General features: G+C 47.1%; 2 protein-coding genes and 2 non-coding genes across 6 annotated transcripts in view; 3 read left to right on the forward strand and 1 right to left on the reverse strand.

The window, feature by feature from the left end:
• Positions 1 to 210: 210 nt before the first annotated feature.
• On the forward strand, positions 211 to 3263 carry RPL27A (ribosomal protein L27a). The gene is made up of 5 exons (XM_004369621.2): positions 211 to 273; positions 589 to 652; positions 1104 to 1179; positions 1972 to 2146; positions 3093 to 3263. Exons 1-5 carry the CDS (start codon positions 271 to 273, stop codon positions 3219 to 3221), a joined length of 447 nt encoding a protein of 148 aa, XP_004369678.2. The 5' UTR covers positions 211 to 270; the 3' UTR covers positions 3222 to 3263.
• On the forward strand, positions 1332 to 1460 carry LOC111822001 (small nucleolar RNA SNORA3/SNORA45 family). Its single transcript, XR_002825297.1, has one exon. It is a non-coding gene; the product is annotated as a small nucleolar RNA SNORA3/SNORA45 family (small nucleolar RNA).
• Positions 2856 to 2986, forward strand: LOC111821995 (small nucleolar RNA SNORA3/SNORA45 family). Its single transcript, XR_002825296.1, has one exon. It is a non-coding gene; the product is annotated as a small nucleolar RNA SNORA3/SNORA45 family (small nucleolar RNA).
• Positions 3264 to 11056: 7793 nt separating the features above from the next.
• DENND2B (DENN domain containing 2B) overlaps positions 11057 to 20687 on the reverse strand; it is a 132452-nt gene continuing 122821 nt past the window's right edge. For all 3 annotated transcript variants that reach the window (XM_004369622.2, XM_004369624.2, XM_004369623.2), the window contains 7 exons: positions 19945 to 20093; positions 16293 to 16470; positions 15965 to 16006; positions 14653 to 14764; positions 13634 to 13873; positions 12656 to 12742; positions 11057 to 11827 (listed from right to left, as the gene is read on the reverse strand). In XM_004369622.2, the coding sequence (XP_004369679.1) occupies positions 11793 to 11827; positions 12656 to 12742; positions 13634 to 13873; positions 14653 to 14764; positions 15965 to 16006; positions 16293 to 16470; positions 19945 to 20093 (843 nt within the window). In that variant the 3' untranslated portion in view covers positions 11057 to 11792. The remainder of the gene's footprint in view (positions 11828 to 12655; positions 12743 to 13633; positions 13874 to 14652; positions 14765 to 15964; positions 16007 to 16292; positions 16471 to 19944; positions 20094 to 20687) is intronic.

Raw genomic sequence — 20687 nt, forward strand, 5'->3', positions numbered from 1 at the left:
TTCCTCGACAGCTCTCAGTATCTGAGCGGGAGCGCAACCCAGGCTGCACCAAGAAACGTTCCCAGCCGCAAAAGCCACAAAAGCTGCGCGCTAAAATCGACGAAGATCCGGAAGACGAGGAAGTGGCGCGAGACGCTGCCGCGCGAGACGAAACAGGTTCCGGCCGAGGCCCGGCCTCTGACCGGAAGTGGGGCTCTTGGCTCCGCCCCCGTGTTCAGTACCTCGCGAGACTTCGCAGAGACCTCTCTCTTTTTCTCCTGGGCCGCCGAAATGGTAGGCAGTTTTTCTGTGGCTCCCGCTTTGTTGCTGCTGTTCTCTTGGGCCTCTACTTCCCCTATCCCCCAATCTTGGCTCAGTTTTCCAGGCCGCGTTTGGCGGCCGCAGGGCAGGGTGGCCGGCGTGGGCCCGGGGCGGGGAGCCTGCATGTTCGTGTGGGGTTCGGATCACAGAGGCACGCGGGCCGGAGCGCCTGGGAGCTGCCCTCATGAGCCCTCACGGCTCCTGGCCTTTCCGTAACCCCGCAGCCTGGGCAATTTCGCCCCTTGTCCCTAAAGCCTTACGGACCACTAAGCTCCAGTTTCCCCACAGCCATCCAGACTGAGGAAGACCCGGAAGCTTAGGGGCCACGTGAGCCACGGCCACGGCCGCATCGGTAAGTGCCGACTTTCCCTCCTAGTCGGCCTTGGGATCTCCCTGCCAGATCCCTAGCTAGTCAGGCGGTGGGTAGTTTAGAAGCGGGTTAGTAAGAGCTTTGTGCAGTCGAGTTCGGATTGAATTTAGCCCTTAGATTTTGTTTGTTTCTTTTGAGGATCCCGTAGTACTCCTATTTTAGAGAATTTTGCATCATTCGGGGATAAAAATCGAGTAGGGGCACAGTGTTGAATTGGTTGAAGACATGGAGTACTGTGAAAATGCTGTGATGTGGGAAACTGCGGAGATGTTTAACCTGGCGTTTTGAAGGAATAGTGGTGAAAGAGGTAGCGTAGACTGTCCACAACATACGTAAAGGCACAGAAGTGTGAGGAAATGCTTGGATTTGGCGGGAAGAGGTAATGAGGGGCCGGGGAAGGCTGTGTTAGCCATGTAGTTTTGTATTCCCGTAGGCAAGCACCGGAAGCACCCAGGAGGCCGGGGTAATGCTGGTGGCATGCATCACCACAGGATCAACTTCGACAAATAGTGAGTGTTTCTTGAACTATGCTTTTACAGATACCTTGTGGGTAGGAGCAGAATGGTCTGGCTCAGCACCCTCAGTTGGAGGCAAGCCTCTTATGCTCACAAGCCTTTCTTATTGCTACTTTAACACTTGATGTGAACCAAGAAAACTTGTAGTTGAGGCTAGAGTCACGCTTGGGTATTGGTGTTGCCTTAGTGTGCTACAGTCCTCGAAGAGTAACTGCTGACCTTATTCACTGGCTGTGGGCCTTGTGGCACAGTCAGTCACCAGGTTAGCAACATGCATCAGATTGACATGTACAACTGTTGGATTAGTTTATGCCGACAAATTAGGGGACAATATTCCAACAACATTTAGGAGACCTTTGTTACAGGACTGTGTAGAATTTCTATAGAATTCCCTCAGGTAAGCCTGAGTTACAGTTTTGGTGCTGGCCCTGACTTATCCTGGTCCTGTGAAATAAGGTGAGGTTCTTCCTCAGTTCAGCATACTTATCAACTGCCTGCTATGTGCCAGTCACAGTTCTACACTAGTGAACAATTAATTAGCGGAGGGTGGATAGACTTTAAAAAAAAAAAAAACAACCCAAAGCTGTCGAGTCGATTCTGACTCGTAGAGACCTTATAGGACAGAATAGAACCGCCCCATAGGGTTTCCAAGAAGCAGCTGTTGGGTTCAAACTGCTTTTTGGTTAGCAGCCGTAGCTGTTAACCACTACACCATAGACTTTAAAGATGAAATGCATAGTTTCTTAATTGGTGTGAGGTTCTAAAGATGTTGCCTTCTCTTCCCAGTCATCCAGGTTACTTTGGGAAGGTTGGTATGAGACATTACCACTTGAAGAGGAACCAGAGCTTCTGCCCAACTGTCAACCTCGATAAGTTGTGGACCTTGGTCAGTGAGCAGACAAGGGTAAATGCTGCCAAAAATAAGACTGGAGCTGCTCCCATCATTGATGTGGTGCGATCGGTGAGTAAATTCGGTATTTGTTGCCTTTATAGATTTGTTCTCTCACCTGAAGTCTATTCTATACTTAGCCAGTTACCGACGAGATAATTCCATCTTTTGCTAGAATTACCATAGGTAATTAATTGACCATGACCAAACTCTTCCTTACTCCATCTCTGTCTTGCTCCTTTTTTTTCTCCCTCACAGAAGGGGAACACAAATCAATTGAATGTGATTTAAGCAAAATATTTGAGAGTGATTCTTTCATTTTCTCCTTCGTTTAGTACATTTTCTCTTGAATATCTCGCCAGTCAGTAATCTTTTTGTTCTTAACTGTCATTGCACTGATCGGTACAGGTTTGCCTTTCTTGCCTGGGCTATTGGCAGCAACGTCCATTGCTGGTCTTTCAGCACAAGCCTGGCATTTATTTACATGAGGCACAGTTCTGATTCTTAAGTAGCATCGCATTTCTTACAGAATAAAATCGTGATATGCTTGATTGTCATTCAAGGCTCTACATAATCTTAAGAGATTTCCCCCCCAAAATCTTCCTAGGTCAGAACCCTAGGAAGCTTTTAGTTAAACTTTAAATCCCTCTTCCCAGCCTATTTAATGTCCCTTGAGCAATTTTGGTGGTCATCCAGGGCGTTTTGCAGCTTGGCTGGGAATGTTTGGTTTTCCATTTCTGCTTATCATAGTTATTGAGTCAGGGAGGGGATTTGTGCTTTGCTCGAGACTAGAGTCACATCTCGACACAGCTCTTGTCCTGGTGTGCTGTAGTCCTCGGAGAGAATCTGCTGGTCTTGATTCACTGGTGGAGGCAGTCAGTGCCCCTGCTAGTGCCCTGGTCAGAAACATGCCCTAACTGGCTCTTAGAAGGTGTGAGTTGGCAGACATCTTTCTTCATACCTGTCACAGTAGGTTACTGCCATGGTGTATTATAAACCCATTTCTTTGTTCTTCTAGGGCTACTACAAAGTTCTGGGGAAGGGAAAGCTCCCAAAGCAACCTGTCATCGTGAAGGCCAAATTCTTCAGCAGAAGAGCTGAGGAGAAGATTAAGGGTGTTGGGGGGGCCTGTGTCCTGGTGGCTTGAAGCTACCTGGAGGTTAATTAAATGTTAAATGCTTTTCCCTTATGGTCTGAGTGTAGGTTCTTTGGTGTCACCTCTACATCCCTATATGTGTAGCTAGTGCTGAGCGCTGCCAGCATCAGGACCCCACAAAATAGATTCTAGAAGTATGGAGGCCTGTGTTTCCCTGCTGACTATCCTCAGAAACTATATGGTAGGGATACAACAGCACTTAGAGGCTTGGGCCATTACCTAACTTAACACTTCTTTTCATTTATGAAGTGAAAATTATACCTGTTGATAATACATTATTTTCTGGTTGAAACACCTGTTCGTGTTGTGTACTGTGAATTTTCTGTGAGTAAGGAAAATGTATTCTTTCATGCTCCGTGGGCTTAAACGGGAGGACTTGGTTTTGATGGGGCATATTAAGTGCTGTTGGTTCTAACTCTTAGTGACCCCACGTACAACAGAACGAAACACTACCTGGTCCTCCGCCATCCTCACAGTCTTTGTTATGCTTGAACACATTGTTAGAGCCACTGTGTCAGTCCATCTTGTTGAGGGTCTTCCTCTTTTTTTGCTGACCCTCTATTTTACCAAGCTTGATGTCCTTCTCCAGGGACTGATCCCTCCTGATAACATGTCCAAAGTACATGAGCCATGGTCTCACCATCCTTGATGAGGCATGGCCTAGTTAAAACCAGAATTTACTGAATCAAGATATGGGGCCAGCAATCTGAATTTGAAACACACCAGGGAGTTTACACATCAAAGTGGGTGGGATCCCAGAACACAATTTCAAGGATTCATAGGTCCTGTGCGTAGGGGTGTAAATGTTTAGAAACAAAAAGCTTAACAATTTTTCTAACTCTTTTTGAGTCCAAACTGTAGACGATTGCTTGTGTGCAGATAAGACCCTCATAGATCTCAGTATAAATTATAATTTGCTGCATCTCTTAACAGTTCTTCCCAGTATTTTAGATATTCTTGAACCCTTGGCAGAGATCGTTAACGGCATCTATGCTGCTGGGTTTAGGTTGGTGAAGGGTTTGACATAGATGTGTATGAAAGGGGGAGAATCAGGAAGGCATTAATATGACAAGCATGTGGGCTTGCATCTAATATAAAGGTACTGATGAAGAAAGGTAAAAATAGAGGTTCTGAGTTTGTTAAGGAGCCTTGGTGACAGTGGTTAAGCGCTTGGCCACTAACTGGAAGGTTGGTAGTTTGAACCCACCAGCTTCTTGGAGGGAGAAAGATTATACAGCCTTGGAAACTCCAGTGGCAGTTCTACACTGTCCAGTAGGGTCACTATGAGTCATGATTGACTCCAGAGCAAGGGGTATGTAAGGAGTTGTTTGGAGGACTTCTAATACGGAAGCTGAAGCTATGGATTTGTAACAGGCAGTAATTAACAATTAGAGGCTCAATTCAACATTTAACTGACTCCTACTAGACGTTGAAGGTACAGATAATAAAGGGTTTTAAGTTTCAGACTGATGTTTTAATTTCAGCTCCAAACCTAACAACTGTCCTTTTAGGCTTGGTTACTTAATTTCCTCATCTTTGAAATTTAAGGTAAAAATACGTACTTGAGATTATGAAGATTAAAATGGAAAGCACTTAACTTCTGTGCCTCTTGTTAAGCACGATGTAAGCGTAAATTTATGGGAACAGGAGTGAATTAACTGGGGCAGAGGAGAGCCTCCCTGGTGCAGTGTGCAGTCAGTGGGGAAGTGTTCTAGGCAGAGGGGAGAGGAAAAAAGGTGAGTTCAGGAAACTTGGATAGATCAGGCAAATGGCAGATGTTATGTGGAGAGAGCTGTATTTGGAAAGTGCTAAAGTGGGAGGCTTGGAGGCCGGAAAATGGCAATGAGGATGGAAAAGGGATAGGATTCAGAAGATGTAAGGGATAGCACTTGGTGAATTAACTGGGGTGGGGCAAACAGCAAAATGTCTAGGCAAAGAGATACGGGGTTTAGGGGTAGAAGATTACTGGTAGAGTGACTGCTTGGCTTTCTTTATATTTCAGTTGAAAGTGAAAGTACCTCTGCTTACATGATCAGTACATGTGGAATACAATTTTGCCGATAATATGCTTTGCTCTATAGGATCAGGAACAGACCCATAAGTAATACTGAACCATAAGTCCACTCTGATGCCAGTGCATTCTTGAAACCAAATCCACTAACTTTTTTGAGACTGCCAACCTTTGACTAACTTGCACCGTGGTCAAAGGCTCATACTGGTCTTCAAACTTTTTTACTTGCCTACCCCTTTCAATTGAAAAATGGTACCACTTCGCAATTAGGTTGACAACGTACTTTTCAAGGAATTGCAAAGGATTTCTTTTCTGACCTATTGTGTATGTGCTTTGAATATATTTTCGTCCACCCCTTGATGCAGATAAAATTTTAAATCTATGGGAAATGTAGGCCACATAATTTAAAGGCAGCCCTCATTGTCAAAATCCGCTAAATCGGATTTCAATTTTCAATTATAATAAATGTATTAATTCCTATTTAGTGGCTCACTAGGTAAAGCAGTCAGCCCTAGAACGAAAAGCCGAAGGCGCGCATCACCGGCTGGAGACGTACAGCGTCCGCCTACACTAGAAGGCGGGAGGCTACGGGGCGTCGGGCGGCTGGAGATGTGCAGAGCTCTCAGATCGTGCAGCCACTCATCGGTGTGCGCAGCCAACCTCAGCGGCCCCTTCACGCTACCTAACCAACATTCCCTCCCTGCTCTCCTATTGTCTACCCTATAAGAAGCTTCCTGCGGGTGTGAGATTCTGATTCTGAGAACATTGACCCTTCCCTCCAGGCCGGAAGCACGATCGGCACCAGCTCCGCCCCCTTCCCAGCCACTTCCGGCAAGTGCAGGTCCCGCCCACGACATGGAAGTGGCGATGTTCTTTCCCGGGAGAGAGGGGAGGTTTAATCTCTGTTTTCGTCGTCCTCGTTTGCCCTGTAGGGTCACTATGAGTCGGAATCGACTCCACCGCAACGGGTTTGGTTTGTCGTTGCTGTGCGACCGTGGGCCTGCTACAGAGCCGAGGACTCACGGCCAGCTTCGCCGCGCTTCAAATCCGCTTCTGGTGCGTTTAAGAACAGGAGGTGTGGTCTTTATATGCCTTTTGAGGATAGGAATTTCCAGTCCTCTGCATGAATTTTGTTTCAAGAATTTAAAATAAGCACCAGTTGTTCAAGTCACCTTGGTATAAAACAAAAACATGCTTTATGTATACGCATAAAAATGTTCTTGAAAAACATGTGAAACAGAAAAGGGATTTTCTCTTAGGCGTTTTGGAAAGCGAAGGAGATGATGTACGTACTTTGATAAGCCACCAGTAATTGCCAGTGCTGAAAAGTAATTTTTTTTGTTCGTTTTCATGGCCTTTTTAATCCCACCCCCTCCTCTATAAATACAGTTAAGACTTTTGGAATGCATACCACCACATTGTCTGGCTCTAGAGAATAGTTTTGTCTGTCATCCCTATTAATATAGGTTAGGGCGTGTGTTTCATTCCTGGCTTTATTTTACATTCCAACTTTTATTTTCATTCTCATTTTAGGTTGTTTCTGGTATCCTGTTTGTTTTATATTTATAAATAAGTCATATTGGGTACAAGGCGGATTATAAGTCTGCATGTCTATGGAAAGATATATATGAAATAGAGTAGTATTTTTAATAAAAATTTTAACTGAGCTGTCATAATTAGACTGATTTTCTTTGGATGCTAGCTCCACAGACCATCCGACGTGACCCGGAATTGGATTATACAGTTTTCCAAGGGCACTCCTTTATAATGCTGTTGTTGTGTGCCATCAAGTCGATTACAACTCAGCAACCCGAACAGTACGGAGTTAAACTGCCCCCATAGTTTCCTAGGCTGTAATCTTTGAGGGGAGCAGATCACTACGTCTTTTCTCCTGCAGAACCTGTGGTAGGTTCAAGCAGCTGATGGGCGCTTAATCATTGCGCTACCAGGGCTCCTTTCCTTCATATACTACCTTTTAAAAGCCTAATTTCAAGACGACAGTTTACCAGAGCATGATTACTGAAAGTTAACACATAAGTCTCAAAGTTACCGGATGGATCCCCTCACACCACAGGAGACACCCAGGGCCTTTCTTAACTCCAGAATGGGGGAGGGGGAAATGGAGGGTGCAGTCCCCTGCCGACACTGGGACTTACTTCCCCGGTAGAGGAGATGACACTGCACTGCTACTAAGCAATTGCCCCAGGGTTGTCAGAAAGGCAGTTTAGACACTTGTTCTCAATAGCACCAATACCGTCCTCTAGGGGGGTGTTTCAGAAATTTATGGGAGCATTTTTTGTTTGTCACAATCATGGAGGGGAAGTACCCAGAGATGCTAGAGGCCCTTCAAAGAACCGGTTGTTTCTATACAATAAAGACAAATCTAGCTTAGAACCTAATTCCATTTTACACACAATCTTTTTTACAGTTTTCATATACCCGTCTCAGTTTTCTAGGATTCCAACTACTGAATAAATCAAGGTAAACTTAGATTGTTTTGTCCAGAATACTGCCAAAAATTGTTCATCATTTCAGAAAACCACCTCACCATTGGTGATACATACTCAGATAATAGAATCTGAGTTTCTAATATAACTTTTATCTGTGCATTTGTAGCTGTTGCATTCACAGTAATTCTAAGTATAGGTGTAAGCACATGACTTCATTATGTCTTCTAGTATAGCTGTGCCCAAGCATTTACATATTTCAACATGTTATTTTATAACAAAATACTTTCCATTTCTTTTCCCCCTTAGGAGCCTTGGTGGTGCAGTGGTTAAAGTGCTCAACTGCTAACTGAAAGGTTGGTGGTTCAAACCCACCAGCTGCTCTGCGGGACAAAGATGTGGCCGTCTCCTGTAAAGATTTACAGCCTTGGAAACCCTATGGGGCACTTATACTCTGTCCTTAGAGTCGCTGAGTCGGAATCGACTTGACAGTAATGGTTTTTTTTTTTTTTTTTTTGGTTTGGTGGCACCCTGGTTAAGTGCTCAGCTGCTAACCAAAAGGTCAATGGTTCAAACCCACCAGCTCCTCTGTGGGAGAAAGATGTGGCAGTCGGCTTCTGTAAAGATTTACAGCCTTGGAAACCCTATGGGGCAGTTCTACTATGTCCCGTAGGGTCGCTATGAGTCAGAATTGACTTGATGGCAATGGGTATATTACAGTTAGGCCTCTGGGGCCCAAACGGTTTGCACTCAACTGCTAACCTAAAGGTTGGTGGTTAGAACCCACCCAGAAGAAAGGCTTGGTGATTTGCTTCAGTAAAGATTGTTGTTAGGTGCCGTGGAGTCAATTTTTTTTAAATAATATTTTATTGTGTTTTTGGTGAAGATTCACACAGCAGTTTAGGTTCCCATTCAACAATTTTACACAAATCGTTCAGTGACATTGGTTACATTCTTCACAATTTGAACATTCTCAATATTTCTGTTCTGGTTGTTCCACTTCCATTAGTCTAGTTCCCCTGCCCCCCTACATTCTTATCTTTGTTTTAAAGTAATTGTTGACCATTTGGTTTCATATAGATGATTTTTGAAAGTAGCACAGTACTCACAGGTGAGATTATTTTGTAAACCAATCTTTTTTTTTTTTTAGCTAAAAGATGACCTCAGAGGCTAGTTTCAGTTCAAGGTTTAAAGAGGTCCCAGGGCAGCAGTCTCAGGGAGTCCTTTAGTCGCAACCAGTCCAGTAAGTCTGATTTTTTTTTTTAAGGAATTTGAGGTTCTGTTCCACATTTTTTTCCCATTCTATCAGGATCCATCTGTTGTGGCCCTGATCAGAACAGTCGGTAGTGGTAGCTGGGTACCATCTAGCTCTTCTGGTTTCAAGGTACATTAGGCTGTGGTTTGTGTAGACTGTTAGTCCTATGAACTAGTTTCTTCTTTAAGTCTTTGGTTTCCTTCTTTCTCTTTTGCTCAGGACGAGTAGAGACTAATAGTTTGTATCTTAGATGGCTACTCTCAAGCTTTTAAGACCCATTGAGTCGATTTTGACTCAGCAACCCCATGTGACAGGGTAGAACTGTCCCATAGGGTATTCCAGGCTGTAATCTTTACTGGAGCAGCTTGCCAGGTCTTTCTCCTGCAGAGCCGCTGGATGGGTTTGAACCGCCAACCTGCAGATTAGTAGCCACGTGCTTAACTCCTTCAGTAAAGATTACAACCAAGAAGACCCTATGGAGTACTTTTATTCTGTAATACATGGAGGGTCACCATGAGCTGGAATCAGCTTGACGGCAACGGTTTTTGTTTTGATATTACAGTTAAGATGTGTTTGTTGTTGTTAGCTGCTGTTGGGTCGGCCCCCAACTCATGGCGATCCTGTGCACAGTGGTATGTTTAGGTACGTTATATTATCTACGAATTTCATTTCAGGATGGTAAAGGAGGGAGTTACAGTATTAGCTATTAAAAAAAGAGAATGTGGGTCTGAAGTGTTGAGAGCCACTGGTTTAAGGGGCTAGAAATTATGTGAAAACACAACTTGAAAAGAAGCCCTGAAGACTTTTGTCAACCCCAAACCAGCCCTTATGTACCAGTACCAGATTTCTGAATTGGAATCAGAGCTGTGGCCATAGTAGGTGGAAGGAGATGTACCCCTGTGCTATAAAGATACATGAAGGTTTCAAATTTTACAAAAAAAAAAAGTTTACACCTACACATACTTGTGATTTGATCCCATGTCTGAGGGTTCTTTAGAGTCACATTAAACAGAGAGAGAGAAATAGTACCTTTTGGAAACTATTATTATTTTATTATTAAGGAATCCACTTCTATGACTGTCATGAGCCCAGGCTGTGTTAACGGTAATGAGCTCTGGAGGTAACCCACTCTGGACTTTCTGTTTATGATCCCTCTTGTCTCTACCTCAGCTGACTCACCTAGATTTGAGACCTTAATCCCTGCCCTCCCTATTCCTGGCAAACGCCAAAGACAGCTATGTAGGAGGCTTTTTCAGAGGAGAAAACAACTTTGTCTTCTCAGAAGAGAAACCCTCCACTTTGCTTTATGAGGCAGATAGCAACCCCAAACCACTGACAGGCTGGGGCCTGCGCAGGCCTCAATGGAGACGGGGGAAAGGAAGGAAGGGAGCTCAGGATAGAATCTCCTGTTTATAATAGGCTAGGTGGAAGGACAGGAAAACTTCCAAGATTCAAATCCCGCCAGACCCAAACCCAATACCAATGAAGAGAGTTCTAGCTTAATGTCCCATCTTGGGAGTTTTTACAGTTTCTCCTCTACCCAGGTCATGGTGGGTGAAAAGCCCAGGTCACCCCTACTCCCCCCACTCTGCTTCTCTCCTTGCTCTTCCACGGGATGCAGCAGAGCTTTCTCTGCAAACCTAGGGTTCCAAAGAGGGGAAAAACTATTTGGAGTGACAAGGAAGAGGTAGAAGCAATGGGTCACAGTATGACCAAGCCCTGGGTTGGCTTTAGCTGGGCATTCCTCCACCAATGTTAGGATAACCAATGTGTCTTAACAGTTTCAGATTGAATAGGAAACTGTTATGACTCAACCAGTAATAGAGCCAAGGGGCAATGAGCACTTTTTCCATTACTGGAAACACTTAAATAAAGTTAACAGTTGGCTATTGGAGTGAAAGCTGAACTAGGACAATGATTAGGTATCTTCTAACTCTATAACTCAGCCAGAGAAGTCAATTTCAGGGGAGGTCAGTGACCCATACTGAATGTAAACCCCTAATCAAGTACTGGAAATTTCTTACATGATGGATGTTTCATTCCAGACTGGCCTGTCGCAGCCTATCCCCAGGAGAAATAACTCTAGATAATGAAGCCAAGGACAACACAGGGCTCTGGGCCCAAACAACTGTACACTGTTTATTGGGAACACCCGTAGACGGTGGGAAGGAGGGATGCCCTGTACCGCATCATGGCCACCACTGACTGAGGCAGAGCACTGGCAGAGCTGGGGGCTGGGATTCCCATGACTCACTGACCATCTGAAAGGGTGGGAGAACAAGAGAGGGCCAGGCCAGAGCCTGATACAGTCCTGCACACGCAGACCGATTGGCCCTCGCCTTTCAAAAACAGAGGGTTAGGGGAGGGGATAACTAGAAGAAAACAGAAACTCTAAGATTAAAAAAAAAAAAGTCCTCCTGTACGTAACAAGACAGCATCTGCTCTCCAGGGCCCGAGACTGGCAGCAGGGACCTCAGGCAGGCAGGCCAGGAGCCTCCAGGGGAAGATCAGTGGTTTGGCTGAGACAGTCAGCTGCACATAATTAGCCAGTCACCAGCACCCAGCAAAACTATCCGTGCTCGGGCAGGGCAGGAAAGCACCCGGCCCCTTGGGAATATACAAATATTTACCAGATTCTCTTTGCTTGTTACAAAAACAGTTAAGAAAGCTTACAGCAGATTATTTACAAACAGTATCCTGGGATATTGTGAAGGCAGAGGTGGGCTGGCTTGGATGGTGGGGTCTGTGGGGGCAGAGCAGCCACAGCAGCCCAGAGGGTCACAGGCTGGGGCCCCGTCCCTGGGCTCCAGGTTCTGCAAGGCACTGGACTCTGCTACTGGGAAAGGGGCTTAATTCTTCTTGTGGAGGAACTTCATTTTGTTGCCTGTGGGCCAGAGAGGGCAAGAACAAGAATGTTTCAATGTCATCTCTTCTAGCCTCCATACCCTTCTTTCCGCAGCCCTAACTCTCTCAGTGGGTAAGGCAGGATTAGGAATACAGGATTACAGCTATGATAGATCTGATCCAAGGTAGTGGAAACACTTTAGAGCTCCAATTAAAAAAAAAAACGTTGCCATCAAGTCATCTGACTCATGGCGACCCTACAGGACAGGGTAGAACTGCCCATTGGGTTTCTAAGGAGCGGCTGGTGGATTTGAACTTCCAACCTTTTGGTTAGCAGCCGTAGCTCTTAACCACTGTGCCACCAAGGGCTCCAGAGCTCCAAGAGGGCACTGGTAGTAATCACTATATGGATTTGGGCAAGCCTCTAAACCTCTTGCCTCAATTTCCCCTTAAACTGAGACATGCTATGATTCTGTGATCTTGCTGGCTGAGCTCCTTGAAGGGGGTGGGGGTGGTAAGAGAAGGGCACTCCGGCACTGCTACTTTTACAGGCCCCTGTAGCATGGAGGAAAGCCCACTGGCCGTAACAGCCCTCAGGTTCGCTCAGGAAGGCATGTACCCCAAAACACCTGACTTAAGTGAGAATCTGTGGTCTCTCTTGGGCCTGCAGCTTGGTAAATACTGTATTCATTGTCCTTGGAGCACTGGGCTGGAAACCTTGTCTTCACCAAGGGATTTCTTCCTGCTCTGTCCACCACCCCACAAAAAACACACCCTTTGGAATCTATTCAGAACATTTAGGGGAAAAGATCAGCTAGCCCCGCCCTTCTTGCTAAACATGTACCTCATCAGTAACAAGGCTACCTACCCAAACCTCGGAGAAACTTATTCATTCCACTCTGCTCAGTGTCTGGGAGTTCCTCTAAATACTGCTCCACTCGTTGCTCAAACAGGCCTGGGCAGAAGGAGGAGGAACAGACATAGGGAAGAAAACAGTCACTGGAGAAAGGAAAGGGGGGGCCTAAATGAAGGGGATTCTGGGGCACAAAAGGGAGAAACCAAGGATCTGAAATTATAATTTGTGGGAGCATCTTAACTAGAATTCACACTGGCCCATCACAACTATCGTTAATGACATCTCATTGGTGTTTTATTGCTGATAGCAAGAAAGTCCTCAATACCTTGCCTCCCAGTACACACGACTGAGCTGCATTATGATGAAGACACCACTTTTCATTCCACAGCTGCCCCACGTGGACACCCTGTCTAGCTCCTTTTAGGCCACTTTCCCATGTTGTTCCAAAAAGATTTGTTGCACTAAATGGATAGTATTAGTGGACTGAAGAAACAATAATGCAGAGGTTAGACAAAGATCTTGATGAAATGAAAAAGCCCTGGAGTAAGCTTATGAAATAACTAGAGAGAAGACGACCTTCTGCCCTGAATGGAGACTGCCACCAACCTAAGACAGATGGCTAGCCCAGTCCCCTTTAAGGGACTTCCCAACTCCTGGATTCTCAGAACCCACTAAATTGCTCAGTCTGGTCTTTTTCTCTGAGTAAGGAGGGAATCTGAGGAGGTGATGGGCAACCAATGGCCATCCTACTCTTAGGTGGAGATAAGCCCCACTCTCTAGCCACATGGCTCCAGCCTGTGCACAGCCTTGTGAAGGCATTTACTTGGATAGGAGGAGAGCAAAGATCTCTTGGAAGTTTCTGTCAGAACAAAAAGAGTGTTAGGAGGCCAAGAGCTTCTATCACAGTGAGTAGCCACTCAGCCCTACCGGTAGCAGAAAAGTTAGAGAAGAGGGTCCATAGCCCCGAATCCCAGGATCGTCTGGCCTTACCTTTTGCCCGACACTTTCTTAGCTCCCTGTCTTGAATGAAGCCAGCAAACATCTGGGACTCCATAAAAACCTCAAGAAAACGGCGGATGCTCTTGGAGGCCACAGACTTGCGGAAGGCCTCTCGCTGAAAGGCCCTCTCCCCCTTCTCACTCTGTGTCAGAAACAGGGAGTAGTGCCCAACAGTCTCCACAAAGAACCGGATGAACACCTCCGACACCAGCCCATTGAGGGTATTACATTCTGGAAGGGAAGAGAAAATCTTTGAGGTTTAGGTCAAGAGTCTGCAAGGCCTTCCCCAACCTGCAACTGGTATCTCCCTCTTCCCAACAAAACTTGCAGCCAATTTTGTTCTTGAAACTTTATCTCTTGTGCTCACAGGCTTGTAACTACTAGCCCAAAAGCTCCTGGAGGGCAAAAACTGTGCTCTGAACATGGGCACTGGTAAATATTTGCTGCATGAATGAAAGCGGAAATCACAGACCAGAGCATCACTTTCCCCACAGCCCTTACCCTAAGTGGTCTTCCTGGCCTCACAGGAAGAGGAAGTTCCCTCCATCCTGCAATGGCTAGAGGCAAGGCCCGAGAGGGAGGAATAATTAGTGTGGCTGATAAGTTTTCATCAGCAAGGAGAATTTTTGTGGTTGACACGTGTTTGGGTTTTCCCTCTTAAACCCGCTGAGTAAAGAAGGCTTTAGAGGGAAGAGGGCAACTTTGTAGGCTGAGCCACCCCAGAAGTAGCTCCAACATTGTTAATATTTGTGAACTCCATCTGAGAAAATACCTTAATTCTTCTCTCCCTTCAAGCCCAGTCAAGTCGTAGCTCTCTGAACCCCATTAGCGGCACTAGAGAATTCTAGGCTAGAGCGCAACCGAAGGCCTATCTATATCTGGAGCCTCATTAGCCAGAAAGGGTTTGGTGCATAGAAACAGGATCTGTGTGAGGCCCAGGCCCAGTCTAAGAGAACAAAGAGAGGAAGTCTGGAAGCAGGGCTGATTCTGCTCAGTTAAGCTTTGCTCACCATCATCGGAATCACTGTCAGAGTCCTGGGAGATCAGTTCATTCTTCCTCTCCAGAGCCTGCTCCAGAGCCGCCTGTAACTTCCTAGGTAACAATGTGTCTTCATCATCCATCTGCAGAAGGGAAAAAAACATAGTGATAATGATCATAGCTGGTATTTACTGAGCACTTACTATGTGCTAGGCCCTGTTCTAATAGCTTAAATGTATAATCTCATTTAATTCTCCCAATAACCCTGTGAAGTAGATACTATTATTAACCTCATTTTAAGAATTGAGGAATAGAAGGGTTAAGAAACTTGCCCAAGGTCACACAGGTGATAAGTGGTGGAGCTGGTGGCATTCACTGCCCATTTTGGCCAGGACCAGCCAGGGTTCCTACCCCAATACCCTGATGAAGTCTCCCCAATTCTTCCATCTTCAGCTCTGGGTGGGAAGCACACAGTTGGCTCAGGGCAGGGAGATTTGTCTTATATCCTGGAAGGAGTCTCTAGAGAATCAGTTTGGCTACTGAAGTAGTAGCCAAACCCTCAATCAGCAACCAGTCCTGGGCTGGAAGCAAGGATCTCCTGGGTGTAGCCTAATCAGCATAGCTCTTCCATGAAGTCTCTCTTCCCAAACCAAACAGAATTCAACGAAAGTATCAGGCCCACCTTGTCTCTCAGTTACGAGGTTAGGCTGTCATTCCTGCCTCTTCATCCTGGCTCAGTGTCTACACCTTGATTATCTTGTACCCAGGAGTCCTTAACTCTGTGGGTGGTGTGACTGTACTTTCAGAGGGTAGGGCATTGCGTTGTGCTCCTTTGTAGAGAGCTAGGGGGATTTCCATGACTAACAGGTTTTTAAGTTGACAACAATGATTGCAACCCTTTGTTACAAAGCACTCTATACATTACTTAGTAATTCCCTCAGCCACATTTCAAGGCAGGTGTTATCACCATCCCGATTTAAGAGATGAGAATACTGGCTCCGAGAAGTTAGGAGGCCTGTCCAAGTTCATGTGGCACAAAAGTGGCAGAGCCCAGAGGTCAAGTCTCCAGACCTCCAGGCCATGCTCTTCCCACTCCAAAACTACCTCCCCAAACCTGATAATACCAACTAGAAAGCCAGATCCTGCTGAGGTCAAGAGTTCTCGGATCAGCTTCTCCCCACCCAAGTCTTTTCTGTGACCCCTAAGGGCTAGAGAGCTCAACAAGCAGGCTGTGAAGGCTGAGCAGTATGTGTGATGGCGTGGAGTGCTCTGAAGCCTGAGTCTAACAAGCCCCCACCCTGGACAGGCCAGAGGTTCACAGTTCTGACGTGTCCTGCTCTTACCTGTCGGATGAATCGGTCAGATCCCAGATTCACCATCAGCGCCTGAGAGGAGTCATTATCATTAGTGATTCAGGGTATGCGTCCCTGCAATGCCCTTTGCCAAGCCTCCAGACCTCCCAGGTTCCCACCATCAGATAACACAAGTAACTCCAGTCAGGGACAGACCTCCCAGAGAGAAAGGACAAGGGCCAGGAAGAGAAGCCCAGAGGCCACTAATAAGTAGATCCCAGCAGGTGTTCTACCATTCCCCTCTTCTGCTCCCACCTGGGAACTTTTGGTTCCTTCCCTCCTCCACCTTTCTCCCCAGCTGGCTCCCCAGGTGGCCCACCTCCTCCACAGGTAGCTCCTTCAGTTTGGGGAGGGAGCTGGAGAGCAGGCCAACCAGGAAGGGGGTGGGACAGCAGACGATGTCAATCATGGAGGCCGGAAGGACAGGAATGAAGGTGTGCTGCCAGGAGAAGGGGTAGAGCAAGGCTACCACTGCATGGGAGCAGCTGGATAGGGTACTGGTGGACAGACAGAGAGACAAAGCACCTGAGTGCAGGCCCAGCAGGTCAGGCAAGGGTAGTCTGAGCCTGTGAGGGCCAGGATATCTTCTAAACATCCAAGTGTAACAGAAATGCTAATGGATTCTACTGCAAGGGTCTCAGGGGCCTGGGTCAGACCCTGCAGACTGGTGAAGCACCCACCTTCCCATTGCTCAAGGCCTCAAGGACACTGGTGCCAGCCTCTTTGGGACTCTACCTAGAAACAGTCATGAAGGTATACAGCAACACTTGAAGACACAAAGGGTACACACACACACACACACACACACACACTCATACACCCCTAAGGGCTACACAAATGCTGCACAGGTAGACCTCACCTAGTGTGGGACTATCAGCTCAGGCTAGGGTAAGATGAGCAGGAGTTGATCACAAATTCACAGAGCTTAAGAACTGGAGGGTCCTACAGAAGTCATCTAATTCCTCATTTTACAGCTGAGGCCATGGATACCCTGGGCCAGTCTGGTCATAAGTGGCCGAGCTGGGACACAACCAGTTTTCCCGTCTCCCAGATCAGCATTACTTGCTGCCCTGTCTTCCCTCTATCCATTCCTTTGCTGGAAAAAACCTGTCTGACTGAGAAGGGAATGCAGTAAAATCAGCAGGTGAGGAGGCTGGCACCATTCTTACTGGGTTGAAGATGCCCACTCCCATCTTTCTTCTAGGCTCCAAAACAGTCACAGGTCTCAGCAAGGTCATTCCTCTCTTGGCCTAGAGGGGGCTCCAGGCCTCTAAACCCAGGTCACTAAACGGAATGACTAAAGGAAGGACAAACCAAAAAATCCACTGCCATCTAGTCAATTCCAACTCATAGCGACCCTACAGGACAGAGGAGAACTGCCCCATAGGGTTTCCAAGGCTGTAAATCTTTACAGAAGTAGACTGTCACATCTTTCTCCCTCAGAGAGGCTGGTGGGTTCGAACCACTGACCTTTAGGTTAGCAGCCAAGTGCTTTAAACATTGCACCACCAGGGTTCCTGAAGGGTGGGCAAGGAGGAAAATCCTGAAGTACACCAGTAAACACAGGAGACACACCTGGCCTGAACCACCCCAATCTGTCAGGAATAGGTTCAAAGGCCCTCCCTTATGGATCATATTACAGATGAGGAAACAGAGGCGCACAGTCCAGTTCATTTTCAAGCCTGACTTTCCCATACTGCCTCTCCACACTGATCAGTCCCACCTATTAGCCACAAAAGCCCTGGGCTCTACTTGATCAGCTCCAGCAGGGATTCTCACCCTTTCACAATGAATGCCCTACCAGCCACAGAACACAGATCCAGTGTATGACAGACACATGGCCCCTTTTCTGGAAGGACTTCTGGAGGTTCACAAGTGCTTTGTCAGCCAGCACCCTACTTGGCTGTCCTGCCACCCTGAGGACACCTGAAAAACTGCTGGGCCTTGAGGCAGCTCCCCATATCCTTCCAGGTGAACGATCTTACAAAAAATCCAGAAGAAGTGCTGTCTCAGGGTGGGAGGTCACAATGAGCTCCACAATCTCCTCCAAAGGGCCTGGGATCTGGGCGGCAAAAGGCTTTGCACAACCCCAGGGGCTGATCACTGCAGAGTTAGGATACTCTCCCCAACCCACCCCACACACAACCCCAGAACTAGGCCAGAAGGACAAAGGACTTGTGGAAAACCTAAAACGTGAGCAATGGAACATCAGCTGGCTGGACCTACCGAGCCCTGGCCCCAGTCCAGCCTGATGTGCCATCACTGGGCTGCCTGCCCCTCCCCTCTCCAGTCAGAGGCAGACCCCGAGTAGAACCATAATGCCAGAGAAAAGACTTTAGGGAGGACATCTTTTCTAAGACCCAAGATTGGCAGAACTTGAATGCCTAGCTATGCCAAGAACAGAGCCCTTCCTCCCAGAAGGGTCCTGGAATGTGCTCAGAGGCAGCTGCAGCCCCAGGAAACAATAGCTGTATTCACAGCCCTACAGGCGCTGGACTGGGGCTGGGGGTGGGAAAGATGAGACTCAGCCATGAGTGAGAGTGGAATCTACAGGAAAAGAAACCTCGGAGTCCAGGCTCTTTTAGGGGCTGGCCAGGAAGAACATCATAGCTGGGCAGCCAAGGACTTTGCTGGTTGACAATTAACATGGCTGGCAGAGAGGAGGCAGACAGGGGCCTCTTGGAGCTGCCATACCTGGCTAGTCCCCTACATGAGGACCTGATGGGTCCCCAAAATACCTAAAATTGTGGGATACAGAAGCACTGAGGCTGTGATGGGAACCAGTGAGGGGCAGTTCTCATCTCCAAACCCTGGGCACAGTCTAGAAAAGTTAGCACCTCTGGCTTTTCCTCCTTTTTCTTTCTTCTGGACTCCTGTCCCAGTGCCTTATGAGGGAAATTAGCGGTCCCTTTCTCCAGCTCCCCCAACTGCTCCGTCATACACACAGAAGAAGGCCTTTGGATCCGGGGCTTATTAGGAAGATTTTTCTTTACTGCCCCTTATCTCAGCACCTGGCATATGGTATGGCAAATAGCAGGTAACTTAGTGTCTATTTAATGACAATAAGAAGATATAATCAATCCCCAAGATCCCATCCTCTCCCAGCCTGGCCCACCCCAAACCCGTACTTTTCTTTAAGCCTTGGCTGCCTACAAGAGCTCTGGCTTCTTCCTTCCTGACCACTTCATGTCCAATGACTATCACCTCTTCACCCTGCCACCTTTCTCATGGCCACAACCAGACCTTGTTGATACCTGGAACTCCTCTACCTCTAAAACCATAAATGCCAACACTGCAGACAAAAAGTGGTGATTTATTCAGCTCTTTTCTTAATTTCCCTAAGCCAGCTCCCCCATCTCACTGACATCTCCAGTCCCTGGACATTTTCTCTTTCCCTTTCCTCATTTCACTGGCAAACCTTCCTGTAACCACTCTCCTCCCCAGCACCTTCACCCCATCCTTCTCCACAACTCCCTAACAAATGCCCAGCCCTGGGTCACTCTAATCAATTGCCTCTGTAGGTGACACCCTCAATTAGTCCCTCAGTGGGTGACTCAGCGGTGCTCACACTATCCCTCGTCAGTGTCCTTGCTCCTTCCTCACAGTGGTTCTTCCTATAGTTCATCACTCTCATCAAACTCAGCATTCAACAAAAATGGTCTTGCCTCCCCTCCAGAGGAAATGCGGCCATCAACTGGAAATAGTTACAAAGGAAGAAGTGTCCCTCCTCTTCCCTCAGGTCAAGTCCTCCACTGGGTTCTCAATTCCACCAAACTCCCTCAACCACCCTCTCTTCCCAGGGGGTTTGCTAACCTTTCCCTCTCCATTAGATCTTTATCTCACAATGTAAATACACACACGCACCCCATATACTAATAACACAATACCTGCTGGGCACATACTAGGGCTTAAAAATACTTGTTGAATTAATTAGTGAATGTGCTTTCCCCTCTTCCCCTTCCGGCCCATACCTGAGCTTATCTGCCACAAAAATGACCCGGCGCTCCAGCAGCAGTGAGGCAAAGATTCGGATGAGCTGGCGCACGCTGAGGCAGGTGAAAAGGCACTCAAAGTCCACATGCTCCAACCGCGAGTCCATGGGCCGCCGCAGCTCTAATACCTGCAGGAGAGTGATGGGGAAAGTGGGCCAAAGCAGGCCAGGTGGGTGCCATCCCGGGGGTCCCTCCACAAAGCAGCTGGAGGCTGGCTTCCCCTTCCCACCATCTCTTTTCTAGGTCTCTAATATACCCCACTATGCACTAAGGCCCAGTCTCCTCATCTCCTTAGACTACAGCTGTGCTCCCATGGCACACAGCCTGTGTGTGGGTTAAAGGGCTGACTGGGAGAGTGGGGAAGGCTCCAGAAGAAAGAAGCTGAGGAAACATCAGAATCTGAGGAAAGGGAGAAACAGAGCTGACTTCTCTTACAGATAAGGAGGCTGAGGAAAGCACAGCTTTATCTGTAGGGTCCTCCTCAGCCTCTTGTCCATCTCCCAGGCAAATGTCCTGGTCCCCATGCTGACCAGACCCAACAATCTATCATCATTCTCCAGGCCATAGAAAGGCAACACCTCAGCATCCCAGGACTCTGTTCTCAGCCATCTCTGAAAAGGCAGTGCTGGTGTACTTGTTGCCATGCCCCCTCCCTTTCCTGGTAGAAAGAATTTCTTTCCAGAAGCTAAGTCTGTCCTGCCATCCTGGTCTCTATCAACCCT

This window comes from Trichechus manatus, unplaced genomic scaffold (assembly GCF_000243295.1).
Source record: "Trichechus manatus latirostris isolate Lorelei unplaced genomic scaffold, TriManLat1.0 scaffold00006, whole genome shotgun sequence".
NCBI lineage: Eukaryota > Metazoa > Chordata > Mammalia > Sirenia > Trichechidae > Trichechus > Trichechus manatus.

Excerpts from the sequence above, each read along its gene's own strand:
- RPL27A (XM_004369621.2), top strand. Across the intron at positions 1,180-1,971 it reads AGGATCAACTTCGACAAATA|TCATCCAGGTTACTTTGGGA; the intron begins GTGAGTGTTTCT and ends TTCTCTTCCCAG. Across the intron at positions 2,147-3,092 it reads TCATTGATGTGGTGCGATCG|GGCTACTACAAAGTTCTGGG; the intron begins GTGAGTAAATTC and ends TTGTTCTTCTAG.